General features: G+C 48.6%; 1 protein-coding gene across 2 annotated transcripts in view; it reads left to right on the top strand.

Annotated features, from left to right (window-relative positions):
- Positions 1-17,344, top strand: part of LOC142879901 (glutamate receptor ionotropic, kainate 2-like) — a 97,176-nt gene that overhangs the window by 51,129 nt on the left and 28,703 nt on the right. For both annotated transcript variants that reach the window (XM_076013457.1, XM_076013456.1), the window contains exons 7-8: positions 15,299-15,442; positions 17,021-17,128. In XM_076013457.1, the coding sequence (XP_075869572.1) occupies positions 15,299-15,442; positions 17,021-17,128 (252 nt within the window). The remainder of the gene's footprint in view (positions 1-15,298; positions 15,443-17,020; positions 17,129-17,344) is intronic.

Below are 17,344 nucleotides of genomic sequence, written 5' to 3'. Positions count from 1 at the left end.
CCACGGCCGCCTTCGTTCACACCCCGCATTTAAAAGCCGCGCAAGGCCAAATTTGGTTGCGGCCAATCACAACCTCGTTGAAAAGGAGGGCCGGCTGAGCTTTTTTCTTTTTTTTTTTCCTTTTCTTTTTTTTCCTCTCTCACTCTCTCTCTGATATGAATCACCGCACAAATGAGCTTGACTGAAAATTAGATTCGGCATTTGGGGAGCGCTTTTATTTGCACAAAACTGAGACAAAAGATTTAAGCTCCTCACCTGCCGGCTTCATTAAATTACGCAGCAAATTGGAGGCGCTTGCGTTAAATAGTCCCGCCGAAGCTTTTTTTTTTTTTTTTGTGCGCGCGCGTGTGCGGTTTAGCTTGTTGGAATTTATTTATTTTTTTGTTTTTCGGGTCGAGCGCGTCCTATTTATATTCGGCATCCAATCTGTTCATCACCGTGACTGATCTTCAAGTATTGCGCGCATATCGCCAATTTATTAGTAACATGCATAATTCAAATTAATACGTCAGCTAATTAACAGCCCCCCTCGCGCACTGTTTTTAATGGATTTCTCCCCCCTCGCAAATGCCATTCTTTAATTAGAAACCATTGCCTCCCCCCCCCTCCTGGCTGCCCTGATTAGACGCCTCCTCCTTCCTTCCTTCCTTCCTTCCATCTCCCATCCATCCGTCCGCCCTTTCTTCCTTTCTCCTCTTATTTAATTTTCCAGCCCGCGCAGAACAACAACGCCGCCTTCCAACGCCAGGCGACGGGTCGGAGCCTCGCGTTCCTCCTTTTTGCGCAGGTTTTCCTCCCCGCTCGCTCGTGTCCATTAGGCGCTGTGATCTCCCTCCCTCTGATCCCCGTTGGCAGGGGGAGAGGAGCCTTTTAAAGACGGCGACTGTGGAGAGCAGACACTCGATGCCCTGTGCCGGGCGCCACCAGCTGGGCTTGGCACAGCTTCAACATTATTAGCGCCGATGCTCCCTCGGTCCATAGAAGCCCCTTTTTGCGAGTGGACGCAGGCTGTGAGGGAAAGATTGCGAAGGGGATTGTTATTCTTTTTAGAGAAGAGAAGAAAAGAAAAAAGGGCGGCGTCACCTTTTACTTCCTAGATTTTCCCTTCTTCTGTTGATTTTATTCTTATTGTCACAACGTTTTGTTATCCCAAGATTTCCTCAGTCTGGGCGGATGCAAGCACACGCACGCGCGCACGCACACACACACACACACACACATACGCGCGCAGGCTTGATTCAATTTAGTATTGCAGGCAGGTGCCCCCGCCGATGTTATATGGGGCAATAAATGCCGGCGCAATCAGGAGCTCCAGCCATTATGGGGTCGTGATGGCAGCGTCCAGCCCTGGAGGAGGCTGCAGGCGCTGGGAGGAGCACGAGTCACGGCCGCGCCGGCGCTCCAGGGATGTTGTCCGGCCTTCGGGATCTCTCTGCTCTCTGCTCTCTTTCTCTCTCTCTCTCTCTCTCTCTCTCTCTCTGTCTCACACACGCACACGCGCTCGCAAGCAGTGCAATTATCCGCGGCAGCATAAAGCATAAGAGGCGCAACAGCGCAGCGGTCGGGAACATCGAAGAATCCGGCGAGACTTTTCCGAGATGAGGATCGAAGCCCGGAACGCTTTCAGACGCGGCCTCCCTCTCATCGCAATCAACGGGACGTTTTAGCCGTGCGTGACACGCGTCGGAGATATCAGGACCTGTCAATCTCGCCGTTTAGCCGGGTCCACGTGGGGGGGCGGGGTGGGGTAATTAATTGGACAGTGAAATTAAAGACCAGTGAAGGATAAAGATAAAATAAATAAAAATTCTTGGGGGGGGGGAGGAATGTTTGCAGGCCGCGGGTTCCCTCTGTGAGTTATTGCCAGTGTTGGCGAGTAATCTATTACTAAGTAATCTACTACTCTAATTAAACAACTTTTTTTTTAGTAATGGGGTCATGTAACGTGATTACTGTGGCAATACTGGTGACGTTCTCAACTGTTACTTTATCTTTTTTGTACCTAAAGTCATTAGTAACGAAAGTAGCTTACGAAACAAAGTAGTTAAAGGAGTAATTCAATTACTTTTTATAGTAGTTGGATTACTTTTATGGAGTAATCCCAACAACACTGGTTAGCGCCATTTTTGAGAGAGCTCCCAAATACACACATGCACGCACAGTTGACACACGCGCACCTACACAGACACGTGCACGTACTTGACACACACACACACCCGCAGGCGTTGTGATTATTATTGCGGCAGCGAGGTGGCGCACACAAACGCGCCGCACTAGCGAGCGCGAAGCTCGTCTCGCCTAAAATTTCGGAGGCTCCGGTACAAATCGCGATGACTAAAAGCGACGCGGGGACGTGGAGGGACGGGGACGGATGGCGTCACCGCCGGCTCGTTTTCCTCTGGGGGGCGGGGGGGGGCGGAGAGAGACCTGCTCCAAGGACACGGCTGAGCAGCCAAACAGATGTAATTAACGCCGCCTTTGCTGTTGACGCCATGAATCAAGCGGCGACTCCCTCCCCCCTGCCTCCCTCCCTCACTCCATCCACCTCACCCCTCCGCCGGAGCCTCTGAGCGCAGCAGATGGTGACGATACGTCTGCAGCTATTCATCCTTCCGACGGGTCGCCTCCGACTCCACCCGCCCCGCCCCGCCCCGTCCCGTGCGCATGCATGCGTGCGTGCGTGCGTGTGAGAGCTGTTGGTTTTTTAAGGCGACCCACCAGGTTTGATCAGCGAGAGTGGTTTGAATCGCAGGAACTCTTTTCTTTTTTCTTTTCTTTTTTTTTTCGTCTGTGAAGTTTAAAGGGGTGCAGGTTGGACACCCAGGAGGGTCTAAAAAAAGAGCTGCAGAGGGCACCTGCTACCCTCTTTTTTTTTTCTTTTTTTTTTTTTTTTACATGGAGCTGGAGGCTGATTAAATATGGGGGAAGGCCATCGTGTTAAACAGCCTCTTAATCAGATGGGCTCCGCGGCGCTAATTAGGGTCGACTCCCGACTCGAGCGGTGGCTCGCAGCAGCAGGCTGTCCCACACGGCGGCGATCCGGGGGCAGCCTGTTTTTAGACATCGGTGGGGTCAGGAGGGCAAGTTCAGCGCCTGTTGCTTACTTCAGAAGTTGCTCCAGGCTGGTGGCTCTCAGCTGACGCAGCTTCATTGTAATGAACCACGATTGAAAAATCCACCTCACTTTGACTTTCTTCTTGCGTTTCACTTATTTAGCATTAAGCTTGGCCCGTCTCCTGCTATGCTGCAAAATGGTTGGCTGTAGCCAATGCAGGCCTCCTACTGTTTAAAGTCCAGTGTGTAAGATCTGGCTTAATTTATGATTTTTATATTGGTAACTAACTTAACATACAGCCCATATATACCTAAATAAAAGGGTGTACACACAGTACAATAAAAGTCATTTGGTATTCCTACCCGCAGAACGGTTCTTATTTATATATTAGAATACACATTGAGCAAGGTCTAAGGAAGCCTGGCGTGGACAATCCAGGCCTCCTGACAGTGTGTTTCGTAATTAGGGTGAACGCTTACGTCCTCGAATAAACCAACAAACGAGAGGTGGAGGAGGCATCTAGGTTTGAGTGGACAGGCCACCGTAGTTCACTGGCAAGCTCGGGAGAGGGAGGGCAAGCGAATGAGCGCTGCGTTCTGAAATCTGACCACTAGATGGCAGAATTATACACACTGTACCTTTTTAAAGAGTGTAATTCTTCAGCATCCCACTAGTTACAAATTATTAATAATATTAAAGAAGTATGTGGGGGGTTTTTTTGTAACTTTTTTCTGCCTAGACAGAGGCCCCCTGGCGCACCGGTTGCAAAAAAAACGTATTTTTGTTATATCAGGAGGCGTGTCTGTCCACCCATCACAGACTTGGAATAAGCACAACAATTCATTGGACAGTAAAGTTAAAGAGCAGTGAGAGGATTGTAATTCTTATTTATGGCCTAGAGGTAATGAATCTTCCTGATGTTAAAACCAAACCCCTCTTCGACATGCCTGAGTCATATTTAACAACCTGGCCAGCCCTTCCGACGTTCCCTAAATCCCTTTCAAACAACCTCGGGACCGTTGTTGGGAAAAAAGAAGGCCAAACTTCGAAGGTGTTTGGCTGAATTATCGCATACACGCGCACAAACCAGATTTCCCTCCGCCAGGTTTAGCCAGCTGCGTTCCAGGCAGAGCCAACGATTGGCTCTGCTCTCGCACGACTGAATCAAAGTAAAAAAAGAAAATAAATAAAAAACATGTTGCCCACCAAAAGAAAAGTGCCATTTCATGTCATCATTTTTGTATTAACGAGCCGTGAAAAAGTTCACTCGGTTAATCTGCAAGTCCTACAAAAAAAAAAAGCTTTAGGTTTTGCGACAATAATATTTGTTGCATTTGATTATAACCCGGAATTAAAGCCAACGGTGGTTCTGTTCGCCTCTGTTACGCTCCGATAACAAGTTTATCTCGGAGGGCTTTCAAGCAGAACTCACAGGAGACATAATGGTACAGAATTTTGCATCAGCTCCAAGCCAGTATCTAAATATGGCCTCCGAGTCGCCTTGCATTTAAATCATTGTGTTGCCGAGCTGTCAATACTCCCTTCACTTATTTTGTTTATTTATTTACCCCCCCTCAACAACAGGGAAATCGTTTGTGTGTTTGGAGTAAACGGCTGCGCGCTAACGTGTCCCTGCAAAGTGGTGCCCGGGGGGGATGTTTGGCAGCATTAGCAGGGGGTCTGCTGTTTCCTAAGTAGGCCCGCGTGTGAGAGGAGCTGCTTCTTTGGATGGAACTACCATTTCCTGACATTGTAAGGTAAAAACAACAACAACAACAACAATGGTTTTGCAACGCAGGGGCCATCATAAAGACAACAGTTTTTTTTTATTTATTTTTTTTTACAAATGAACCGTGGGAGGGAAGTGGAATCTGTCAGTGTTTGATAAGACGGGCTGCTCTGATAGCATCAGACCACCGCCGAATATGCAAATGCGCTCCGACGCACACCGGGTGCACGACTCCCAAAAGACCTTTTCACTTAAACCACAGCGTTCTGCAGCGGCGTCCTCCACCCCTCCGTCCCTCCCTCCTCCTCTTTTAAAGTGCCCCTCAAATGGATGCCGCAGTCAAACCCGTGGATGTGCTTTCACATAAAATCAGCATCATTAATGGACCTGTTACCCGAGGGCTCCTCTCAGTGGATGCCAGTCACCCTCACCACCACCGAAAAAAAAAAAAAAAAAAATGTTATTTTTTTTAAATAGAAATGCTCGGCTCTGTTTCTTCGCCGCGCGCAAATGCAATGTGAGCAGGGGATTAAACCACCAACGCGCGCAAAAGGCGAATAGAGGAAGAATGACAGCGACTCTGGCAGCAGCCTCCCGCCCGAGCTTCCCACAATCTGGGCACGGAAAAAAATCCTCAAGAGAGGAAGCGGCGACGGCAGCGGGAGACGAGACACCGGGAGACAATAAGAGAGGCGAGTCTTAATTGACTGGATCGGCTCGCATTATCAGCCAACACAGGAGAGGGAAGAGAGGGAGGGAGAGGGGGAGAGACAGGCAGGGGAGACGAATCATAAATTACAGTTTCCTTTTCGCCGGCATCACCGAAGAGAGAGAGCGAAAAAAAGCAAATAATTGAGGTGATTTGCATTCTCGCCGAGATCTGAATAAAAGATGCTCCCAAAACTCGGAAACCCCTCGGCATTTAGAGGCGGCGCGTTGCGCAACGCCACTATGCTAATGTGCTAGCGCCTGGCTTTTGAGTGAACTTCGCAGACTGTTTTTCGTGACACTTCTCCCGCTCGCTCGCTCGCTTTGATTTGGGGAAGTGTGTGCGCGCGCTCGGGCACGTGGTTGTGGAAGTCGCCCCTTTGTGATGTCACAAAGTCTCTTAAAGTCTTTTAAAGGTGGGAGCGTTCGCTCCACATGCGCCTTTTGTGGGCTAAAACTGTTAAAATACTGAGGAGGGGACGACTCCGTCCCCTTGCTCTAAATTTCCTTGAAGTGCAGGAGGCCTATAACAACATTACAATATTTCATGGATGCAAGTCACAACAGTCGACATGACAACACATACACATGCACACAAGCTCAGCTTGACAAAAAAAGAAAGAAAGTGAATAATATTTCGCACACTAGCAGGGCTAAACATGCTCTTTTCTGGAGATCTGCGGGGGATTTATGTGTCCATTTAGAATTTTTCTTTTTCTTTTTTTGGGGGATTTCGTCCAACACGCCACTGGCGTCAGAAATCTCGTAAAGGTTCTGCAATACGACGTAGCAGTCATGCGGCGCGAAGAAACGCGCTCGCAAACGTAAAGAGCAGAAAAGGGTTTATTTGCAGGGGAGACGAGAATGTCTACAGATGCTTTTCATTTATCTCTTTTGAGAATAAATAGTTGGAGCACCTTGGCTGTTGATCAAAGCCGGCGATATCTGCAAAGCGGCTCCTTCCACTAGCCTGGGAAAAAAAACAACAACACGTCTTTGTTCGGTTGCGCGCTAAAACGGATTCATCTGCCGCAGTGAAAGTGGCCAGGATTTGTTTCCCACTCCTCGATAATCTCGCGCTCGCGCTCTTTGTCGACGCGCACGTCCTGGAAATACAAAAAGATACGTGAAAAGAAGAGGGAAACGGTAATGGTGCATATTTTTCCCCACCAAAATCCGTCATTATAATTGATATCACTGTCTGCACGCAGGGGCGAGTCTTGCCGCTGCGGCGGCGGCGTGTAATTGTCTTGTTTACGAGCTTCGCTCACCAAAAATCTTTGCAGTTTAGCAAACTTAAATTAATACGGCTAATTATGCACAGACAGTCTCACCAGTGTCCACACTCCCCCGTGAGAATTTAATCTTGGCAAATAAAACACCCAGATTCAAGAGAGAGAGAGAGAAACAAAAAGATATCTCTCACACACGCACACACACGTTCTCACCCAGCGTGTGTGGTGGGAGTGAGACCCCAAGATTCCCGATTGAAATTCCAAATCCCGCTCACAGACTTTTTGGGCTGCGCGCATATTTAATTTGCAGACGGGGGTGGAAAAAATAAATATGTTATATATAAATATATAAATATGTTATAAATAAATAAAAATGGGGGGGGAGCAAAATTCCAGCAATGCCTGTAATTAAATTTATCTGACAGCAGAAATTGCGCCTAGCCGGTCCGCGCAGCCGAGCGGCACAAATCCACGCAAACTATGGAATGAATAATATCCTCGTCGTCGCTATCGCACCGAGCCCCTCCGGCTCTTCCCACCCCCCACCCCCACCCCCCCCCACACACACACACCACCCCGGCCCCCGTCTGTGGTCCGAGGGCCGAGAACTGCTGGTGAAAAAAAAAAAACAACAACAATGAGCTCTCCGCCTCTCCTGCTGACACTCTGACTCGGCCGTGCGTGCGCGCCCGCGTGCACGTGTCGCCCCCCCCCCTCCCCCTCGCCCGCCTCGCCTGGCAGCTGCAGCCGAGCATCGCGCCGGGGAGTAGCAGGTCAGCCCGCTAATCTCATTAGAGCTAATCAGATGTATATGATATGTATAAACAGTGGAGTCCCACTGCACACACACACACACACGCACGTGCGACTGCTGCGCACGTCCGTCACTCGACGGCCCCTTTGGCGTGCGCGAGGAAGAGAGGGACTGAAGAGAGGTGACGGCAGAGAGGGAGATTTCTTTTATTTTTTTTTTGAGGGTGCGACATTATCAGAGGAATTATGGAATTATGCACAGGTGGAGAGGCGCCGGTGTGAATGCTGATGCGGAGAGGAGGAATACATTTGTGTAAATAAACAAGGCGCGCATGCGCACGGGACGCGCACGCACACACACACAGAGGGTTTACAGTACAGCAGGCAGCTCGCCGAGCAGAGCTCGCTGTTCACCTGCTCCTAATGAGGAGGCTCCACGCGGCTGCGACAGAGGCTTGCCTCTGGGAAGATTATGAGCCCGGTTTTGTCACCGTGTCAGATTGGGCCCTGTGTTTATATATAAATATATATATATATATTTATTTATTTTTATTTTTTATTTTTTTGTATTTATATATTTATTTGTGAGGTTGTTTTTTTTTTTTCTTCTGTGTGTCGTGTCGACATCTGTACGTTTCGCACGTCCACGCGTGCTTTACAGGTCGAGCGAAGCCTACGTGCTAAAAAAAAAAAAAAGTCGGTGGAATCCAGTGGCAGGTAGTGACAAAGGTACAAACTGGGTCTCGACTCAGTTTAAAGCTGATTTGAAGTGAGATGTGTGAATTCCTATCGGAGAACCAGAGCATCGCTCGCTGTTGTTGCATGCCGACACTTGAACGCTAGCACTTAGCTCTGACGGCTAACCTCTTGGTCTTTTCTCGTCATTTCTTTTAACCTTTATGTGATTCAGGACCTTTTTTGGGTGGAAGTTTTCGACGTGTTTTCTCCATTTGTTGTGGTGTCTGTTTTTTGTGATCCCTGCCTTTAGGGCAACCGAGGAAATACAGCAACTGTGCTCACTCCGGCATATTGATGCTTTTTGCTGATATGCTAATTATCAAATAAGGCAGAAAAAAGGCAGAAACAACAGCGTTCAAGAGACTGTTGACTTGACTTTAACTTTTTATCAAATCAAGCGTGCAAATCCTCAAAATTCAAATCAAAAGTGAACTGAGACGCACCTGCGGTTCTGAAGTGCAGCGCTGCGCCCGCGGCTACGCCGCCGCGCCGGCTCGAGCTGTCAGAGGACGAGGTGCATTAAGGCCGGCGGGCTGTTTTCCTCTCACCGAGGCTCCGCTTGATGCGAGCTCTTGCTCTCGTCTGGCGTCACTTCCTTCCACCACCTGTTTAACCGGCCGGAATTTTTTGGACCTGACTTTATTGAACGGTGGGCGATTTCTTTGCCCGCAGACGCCTGTAAACGTTGCTCACTTGCGCCTTCAAGGGATGGAAGAGATGGGAAGTGGCAAAATGTGTTTGTTTGCTTCTTCTTCTTTTTTCTTTTCTTTTTTTAACGAAGAAATCCACTCCGTTGGCTCAAGGAGCGTCGGGCGACTGTGCGATTTCAGACGGTTACGTGGGTGTTTGTGAGACTGGGAGAGAGAAAAAAAAAGAGCGAGGTGAGAAAGACGTGGCAACAAGAGGTTTTTTCTTTTTTTCTTCCTTTCCTTTCTTTCTGTCTTTCTTTCTTTCTTTTTTGGACATTTTATTTGAAACTCTTCCCCTCGCCGTACGAGTGCCCCGGGGGTTTGAGATTGGTTTCACTTAAAGCACTTAAAAGGGCCCAGAGGGATCCACGCTAGGCTCTGAAATAAATATCAAGATCGCTCCTGGATTGTTTTTAAATTGAATGCAATCTGCCAGCGTGGCGGCCCATCATTCCTCCCCCCCCCCCCCCTCCTTGATCTCTCCATCTTCCACTCGATGCCAGCCTCCTTTTGTTTCCATCACAAAGGGATTTTCGCAATTTTTTTTATTTTTTCTCTCTCTTCTCCCTTCAGCTCCGGGAGCGAAGCGAAGGGAATAGAAGACAGAAGGAGAGAGAGAGAGAGAGAGAGAGAGAGAGAGAGAGAGAAAAAAAACTCGCACTCACCGTATAAATCATTTGAGCCGTCCGGAAAATATTTGACGTATCGCGACAATCAAAAGGTTAATGACAGAGGAAATATTGACTGTAATGGTCGTTAGGCATAGGACGCCCGCGTCGGCATAAATCATTCAAACAATGAGGCCGATCAGGGATTGGAGTGCTTTTCCACGCGGCTCTCTTTCATACTGTAACGCCTCTAATAGGGGCCGCGTTGTCACACGAAAGCCTCCGTGGCAAAACTCAAAAAACAGCAAACACTGTTTGTTTTTTTTCCCCCCACTATGCACCTCCACCCCCCCACCCCCCAACTGAAACCCCGGCCCACCACATTTAAAGCAAGCGAGCGCGAGGAAGCGTATTTATGATCACGTGCTCGCCTCGTTGCTGGTGAAATGTTAGCACAGACTCATTAGCCGTACCCGCTTCTCCTGGTGCGGGTGGTGGGAGGCTGAGGCTGATCACAGCTGACGCGGAGTAATTGCTGGGGGTGCGCAGTGGGCCGGCCATGCCGAAAATCTGCCAGCTTGATTTCATACTCGGACGTGATTTCGTAGAAAGATTTAAAAAAAAAAAAGAAAAGAAAATTAAACCTCTGGCTGCAGACACCAAACTATCAATTTTGGTCGAGATAAGTGCAACAGAAACAGAATTGTGGGTTTTGGGTTGTTTTTTTTGTTTTTTTGTTTTTTTTAAATGTTTCATTCTTGGAGCCAACACACACTGGGACGGTTCGACAGCCAAATAGAGGTTGTTTTTTTTTTTTTATTCAAAGACAAACGCCAAACTCAAAGCTTGCCAAGGCACTGGAGGGTCAAACGGAGGGCAGCACCAAGCGGCACGATGCTAATGTCAGGCATTAGCATTGTGCTAATGCTTAAGTCATTCACTGGCTGGTTTTTGCTACCGTTGGCTAGCTAGCTAGCTAGCTGCAAAGAGGAGATCTACAACATGTTAGCATTGCGCGACTGGTATTCTAACAGCCTTTGTGTCACTGCGTCTAGTCAATGGTTGCGTTAGTCCCGTGAGAAGAGCAACAACTCTGGCTTCTCGCCTCAACTCACCTCCCACTTTCCCTCCCTGCTATTAGGCCCGCACGGCGCGTCAGTCAGTTGCTCAGTCACAAAGCGAACAAATCACTGACTTGACAAAGAAAATGAAATAAAAATGTTTCCCCCTTTGACAAGTGTTGATCTTTCACTCTTTTCACAATGAAATGGATCGTTTTAACTTTTCAGCTCAGCGGTTTTCGCCGGCATGAATCAGGTTTGGGACTGGAAGCTTGTGTGTGTGTGTTCTCATCGATTTTCCCCCCCCCCACGCTCTGGCTGAGTGACTCAGTGAGTCGAATGATTCAAAAGAATCGAGTTTCCCGTCGCTGTCTCAGCTGTCCACCTGGCAAAGGGCCCGCTGGAGGGATTGTATTGAGTGGGAAAATGTTTTCATTGGACTTGTCTTCCTTTAATCATATTCCATTGGGCCAATCAGATTTCTTCCTTCTTGCTTAGTCAGGTAGCACCGGCTCAAGGCTTCCTAAGGCTTTCCGTGTTGAGCCGTGACACACTTCAGGGTTGAATCGAGCCCGCCAGAGCCAGAAGAGAGTGAAGCGGAAACGTCTTCTCCACCGCGATGCCTTCAGTGTCCTCCTTTTTTTCCCTCCGTCTTCTTCCAATGCAAACAAGCCGCTATCAAAATTGCAGCCGCTAAAGGGATCGCTTCGCGGGGGAGGAGGGCCGCTTTTCTGAGGCCAAGCTAGCAGCAGTCGCCCCCCCACCCCTCCCCCCCCCCCCCCGCTCTTTGTCGCACGCGAGCGAAAAGCCATTGGTCACGGAGTCAAATCCAATCGGAGCGCGTGCGCCAACCTTGAGCTTCCCGCTCTCGCTCGGCAAGATGGATGAGCGAGATTCCAGAGTCGGAATCCGAGGAGCGCAGCAAGGTTGTTCCGCCGCGTCACGTCGTGGCAACATCACTCCGGAGCCGGACGAGAGCGTTCGACTGTAAACGCAGTGAGACGTCACGTTATTGTCGAAATAAAAGCTGATTAGGCCGTTATTGAAATCGCGCGTCGAGGGTGAAAGTCGGAGTCTAATCCAAGCGGCGTGCCTTGGTGTGGAGCCGCTAACGCAATAATTGGATGATAGTCCATAATGAACTTCCCCATCAGTGGAGGAAATAGTGTTTGGATATTGCCTGCGTCTAAAATTCTTCCTTACTATTCATGAAATAGATTAGCCAAATGGGAACACTCTTTTTTTTTATTCTTTCTTTCTAATCAACACTTGCCATTAGCACAAACACACACACACACACACACACACACACACACACACACAAGTATTAGCACAGAGAGACAACACCTGCAGTGGTGGAAAAAGACTTTCCCGTCCCCTGATTGGCCGCTCGCTGTGGCCTCAGCGATGGAAACTCCACCCACCTCCCTCTTCCTCTCTCACTCTCACTCTCTTTCCCTCCTTCGAGCTCCTGTCTGTCCCGCCTCGTGCAAGTTTTATATCTATAATTGACCCGTCACAGCTGATATGGGTCGGATGGCTCGTACGTGCGGCTCCACACTCGGCCGGTGTGGGGGAAGATCGGCTCCCGTCGGGGTGTGCGGAGCTGATCGCAGATCGTGTAGCATCAGTCGACACTTATCAGGAAACCCTGTCAAAGCCGGCGGGATTTATTTATTGCATGTATCAGTTTGAAATAGTCTAACAGCCGCCTGTCATTGTTATGCAAGACTCGATTTGGGCTCCAAATCTTTACTGGATTTTCAAATCTTTGCAAATCTTTATTAGAGTTATTAAATTATTGTTGTTTTTTTTTTGACAAATCCAACTTAATTATCAGAGGTTTTAATTAGGTATTAACGCATTCATCGTGATGATTAAATACAAGGTTTAAAGCTGTCATTTTTTTAATCGCAAGCCTTTTGTCTCTTCCGTTCCACCGTAGTTGGGTCCCCAAGCCGCTATGTTTCGACGCCGCCTTCTGCTAACGTTAGCTGTGTTTATTTTGTGTTAATTCACACTACGGTGATGGTTTAAGCAACCACCTGTAGGCTAAACATACATACATACATACAAGGAGCTAAATGGGTGGCCACTCAATGCTCTCGTCCAGCTGTACACCTTGCTGTTGTGGGCAAAAATTTTGGTTCATATAACCAAAATGGAGCTCCGGCAAAATGCATATGTAATAAGTGCATGCATATGCACTGTTTTAAAAGAAATAAAGAAATATTTACAAAAGATCAATAAGGAACCCTTTATTTGTGTTGAATGGCCTAATAGTACAGAATTGCTTTTTATCAATATGGACCTAGAAACTGTCTTCAAATGCAAAAATAGCGTCATTCTATACATGCAAATCAAAACGCGATTAATCACGGTTAATTATGCAAAGTCAGAGATTAATCTCGAATGATCAAATTAATCGTTTCTCAGCCCTAGTTTTAATTCTTCTCGAGCACAGCAGGGCTTTGAGGTCAATCCAGCCCACTCTTTCTTTCACATCCAGAGGTCAAGGTGGAAACGTCGGGGGCTCTTTGTTTTTCTGTTGAAACTCCCAGATTTTTGACGCGCGTCAGTTTCCTTCGCCTCTGTTGTCATTATTGTGAAAACTGCGATTCCATTCTGCCGCTTGCGAGAGAGGAGCTGCTTTCTTCCGTGCCCGCGTCACGCTGCGACCCACTCGCCGAGCCCGCCTCTCTGACGCGGACGCAGCGGGAACACCCACCGACTTGAAGTCGCTCCGCCGGCCCGCCGCCGTTAATTAAAGGAGACCCCCCGCCGGCTCGCCATCGCAGCGCTGGACTTTGTGCGAATGCGGCCTGCAGATAACCTGGAGTCCAAGACTGGAACTCACGCTTGGACGTCTTGGAGGGGAAAAAAAAAAAAAACAACATGAAAAGTCTGGCTTTGATTCCAAAAAACTTAAAAGAAATGGAGAAAAACAAAGAAACGCCTCTAAATAATAAATAAAGCTGTCTGGCTTCTGCCGCCTCTCATCGACTTTCCCCGAGACCACCAGCTGATCGCCGATCGCCGACAATCGGCCGGCAGTGATCGGCGGAGCGTTGATCGGCGCCTCCCTCGCTTCGCGCACCCCCTCCCCCGCCCTCACGTGGATGTGGTGGACGCTCGGCTGCACCTGCACAGACAACGCGGGGGAGCCGATAAGAGCCCCAGCTCCTCCCTGGCCCTCCTCCCAGCCCACCCCCCTGCCTTTCTTCCTCTCACTGCTCCTGACACTCCCGGCCCACATAGCCTGAGCGAGATACTTTTGTGCTCCCGGAGCAATTTTTCACCCTCCATCGCAGGCTGGTCACCCAGGACTTGTCAAATGCGATCACCGCAGTGTGTTTTCAGCCTCTGCGGGAGCGTGCAGAGAGGATCTGAGCTGAGCCGTGACGTGGTGACCCGGGTAAATGCGGGACGTCTCAGAGCGGCGAGGACGGACGGACAGGCGGGCGGGCGGACAGACGGACGGGGGCGGAGCGGAGAGGCGAAGAGGGACGTGAGCGGAATTCACGCTCCCTCCGCCCTCCGGCCTGTCAGCGTGAAAAATTGCAAACTTGAGCGCTCACTCCGTCCGATGGCTTATTTCTGGGGGATGGACGTCAGTGGCTGTCGTCTGGGCCTCTCGGTTGTTGTTGGGTTTTTTTCCCGCGCCGCAGCCACGGCATGCGCCGTCTTTGGCACGTCCCGCTGCGTCCGCGTGACCTAGGCTGAAATCACCCGCTTGTTCCCTGCCTGCTACATAGAGAGTTACTATATGTCGCTAACTATATGGTGCACTCATTAGCCAAATTAGGAAACACTTTCAGACACCACCCTTGGTGCTGTTAATGATGCCATTGCGGTTGCATAATTAAAATTTCCCATAGGCAGGTGGTAATAATTAAATATATGAATTGTGTGTGTGAATATATGAATTAATTCACACACACTGACATGTGTGTATACATATGTGTATATATATACATATGTGTATATATGTGTATATATATACATATGTGTATATATACATATATACAGACAATTGCATTTTTGTGACAAGTACACAAAAATAACGCTATTGCATGATGGGATATATCACCAGATTCGTGACCATCAGTTATATACTACTTTTTAGCGATGCATTGTGGGATGCATTGAGTGGACTAGCGATGCATCGTGGGATGCATTGAGTGGACTATATGGTAACTACCAACGTTCACTTAGGATTCAGACACCACTGCAAAATGTCATATCCCCGATATAGGACACAATCTAGTGAGTACGGGGCGGTTTCGGACACGGCCACAGTCTCTGAAAGAAAAATGATAGAAAGAAAGAAGAAGAAGAAGAAGAAGAAGGCGTGTCCATCAGTGAGCAATCCGTCTTTGCAGGTGATGGGCCGACCTTCTGCCGAGACTCTCAGACTCTCCTCCTCCCTGCCGTCCCGCTACTGCGCTCGGGGATCCTCGCTAACGGCCTGAGACACGGTGCCATTTGCGCCGGGCGTTTACTGCCGGGCATTACTCCTAATTTATGCTCCCCTTGTCGCGGTGGAAAGAGTAAAACAAGTCACCCGAGACTCGGCGCAGGTTTCCTTAACGCCGCCGCGGGTGAACAAATGGGCCGCTCGAAAGGTCATGTGGACAGATGTATCGGCAGGTGTTGTAAAAATGCCTGGTGATATTAGCCACCCACCCACCCACCCCTCCCTCTCTTCCCTCGTTTCTGCAGACTGACGCGGCGCTGATGTACGACGCCGTGCACGTGGTGGCGGTGGCGGTGCAGCAGTCGCAGCAGATCACCGTCAGCTCCCTGCAGTGCAACCGTCACAAGCCGTGGCGCTTCGGAGGCCGTTTCATCAGCCTCATCAAAGAGGTAAGTCGGGGGGTGGTGGGTTTGGCGCCGTTTGATTCTGGTTCCGATTCCGCGTTCAGATTTCCCAACGATTCTCGATTCCGATTCTTTTAAGAGGCAGGGTCAAAAAAGTTTTGAATGAGCTAGCTCATAGCTAACCAGAGGTCTTTCTGGATTAAAGGTACAGTGTGTGAAATTCTGCCATCTAGTGGTCAGATTTTAGGCTGCAGCACTCATTCGCTCACCCTTCCTCCCCCAAGCTTGCCAGTAAACTATGTATATTCTTGGATATAAGAACTATTCTATGGGTAGGAAAACCAAATGACTTTTATTGTACTGTGAGTTTACACTTTTAATAATACATGTTTTGACAGTATATTAAACTTTTACCCTAATAAAAATAATAAATGAGGCCAAATGTTGGACACTGGACCTTTAAATAGTTTGAGCTGCTCCATGTATTTTTAATCTTTCATGAGCTTTACTATGAATTTCTCTCAGTATATAAATATCAAACCTACTAACTTGAATATAAATGTCAGGGGAGCTTTGTTTTTGAAAGCCTTTCACCCATTCTGAGTGTTACATGTACCGCAGGTACATGTAACAGTGGAGCTCCCACTGATAGGCTGACCTGGTGCAGAATACAAAACAACCCAGTTCAGATTAGTTGTTTGAACACCACGACCCCCAAGGTGGTTGTTACCCTCCTTCTTCTTCGTTGGTGATCGACGGTGGTCGTTTCTTCTTCCTGTCCGCCAACCGGAATAAGTTCAGGATGAATAAATATCAACAATTCTGGGAGAATCGGAATGTCAGTCCCGGTTCCAATCGATGCTCGATGCCCATCACTTTGAGGGTCTGGCGCCCTCATCACAATCTCCTGCGTGCTGCCTTGCACTGATGACTTCATGCCATCATCCTCCTGATTAAAACTTTAAGCAACAACTCAACTGTTAAATCCGCCAGTATCGACTCCCCGATAAATACTTTATAGGCGTTGGTGCGTCTCCGGGGCATTTTTTTTTTTTTTTTTAAGTGATGTTTCATTCTCTTTACTGTTGTTTTTTTGTGTTTTGTTTCCCTTTCACCCCCCTTCCATGAATACATCTACGGGGTGCATATCAAAGCCGCCGCGTGCCTACTTAACTCCAGTCAGGGCCAGTCATTAGCTTTGTTCTGAGAAAGATCTCTTTCACTCGGTGGGTTGTATCATTGCAGGTAATTTTCCAAACCTCGCCATTGTAGTTCCCCGCCGCCGCCCCCCCCCCACCCCCCCACCCCCTTCTATCCGGCATCTGCCATCACTCCCCATGCCCGTCTTTCCCACCGCGGCTTTGAAGTTGAAACTTCAAGCGCAATGAGGCACATGCATAATGAACTCTTACCTGTCAAGCTTTGCCCGCTTTTTTTTTTTTTTTTTTTTTTTTTTATTATTATTATTCTCACGGCCTTCCATTGTCTCTCATTATGTTGTCTGGCGAGGGCCGGCAAGAAATTCTAATTACGATGGAACAGAAAGTTTGGGGCTTCCACTGGTCAGGCTGATCGGGCTGACGAGGACGGCGCTTGACGCTTGATGGGCTTCCTCCCTTGCAGGCCCACTGGGACGGGCTGACCGGACGTGTCCTATTTAACAAGAGCAACGGGCTGAGGACAGATTTTGACCTGGATGTCATCAGTCTGAAAGAGGAGGGGCTGGAAAAGGTGGGTGACACGCCGTCGGGCCGCCGACATGATACTGGTTTGCGAGTCTTTTTTTTTTTTTGTTCGAGCCGGCTGTCCAGTCGGAGCCCGGTTTTGAAAACAACCGACGTTGACAGTCGAGATCCTTTAAAATGGCTCGCAGCAGCCTTAAAGAGAACTCACTCGCCGACCGTAATAAAGACTCCAGCTCGCATGATGAAACGTGGCTTCGGCAGA

The sequence above is a fragment of the Nelusetta ayraudi genome, unplaced genomic scaffold, assembly GCF_046127955.1.
Source record: "Nelusetta ayraudi isolate G7.1 ecotype Tasmania unplaced genomic scaffold, CSIRO-AGI_Nayr_v1 ptg000151l, whole genome shotgun sequence".
Classification (NCBI taxonomy): Eukaryota; Metazoa; Chordata; class Actinopteri; order Tetraodontiformes; family Monacanthidae; genus Nelusetta; species Nelusetta ayraudi.
This window is presented reverse-complemented; position numbering and strand designations above follow the sequence as displayed.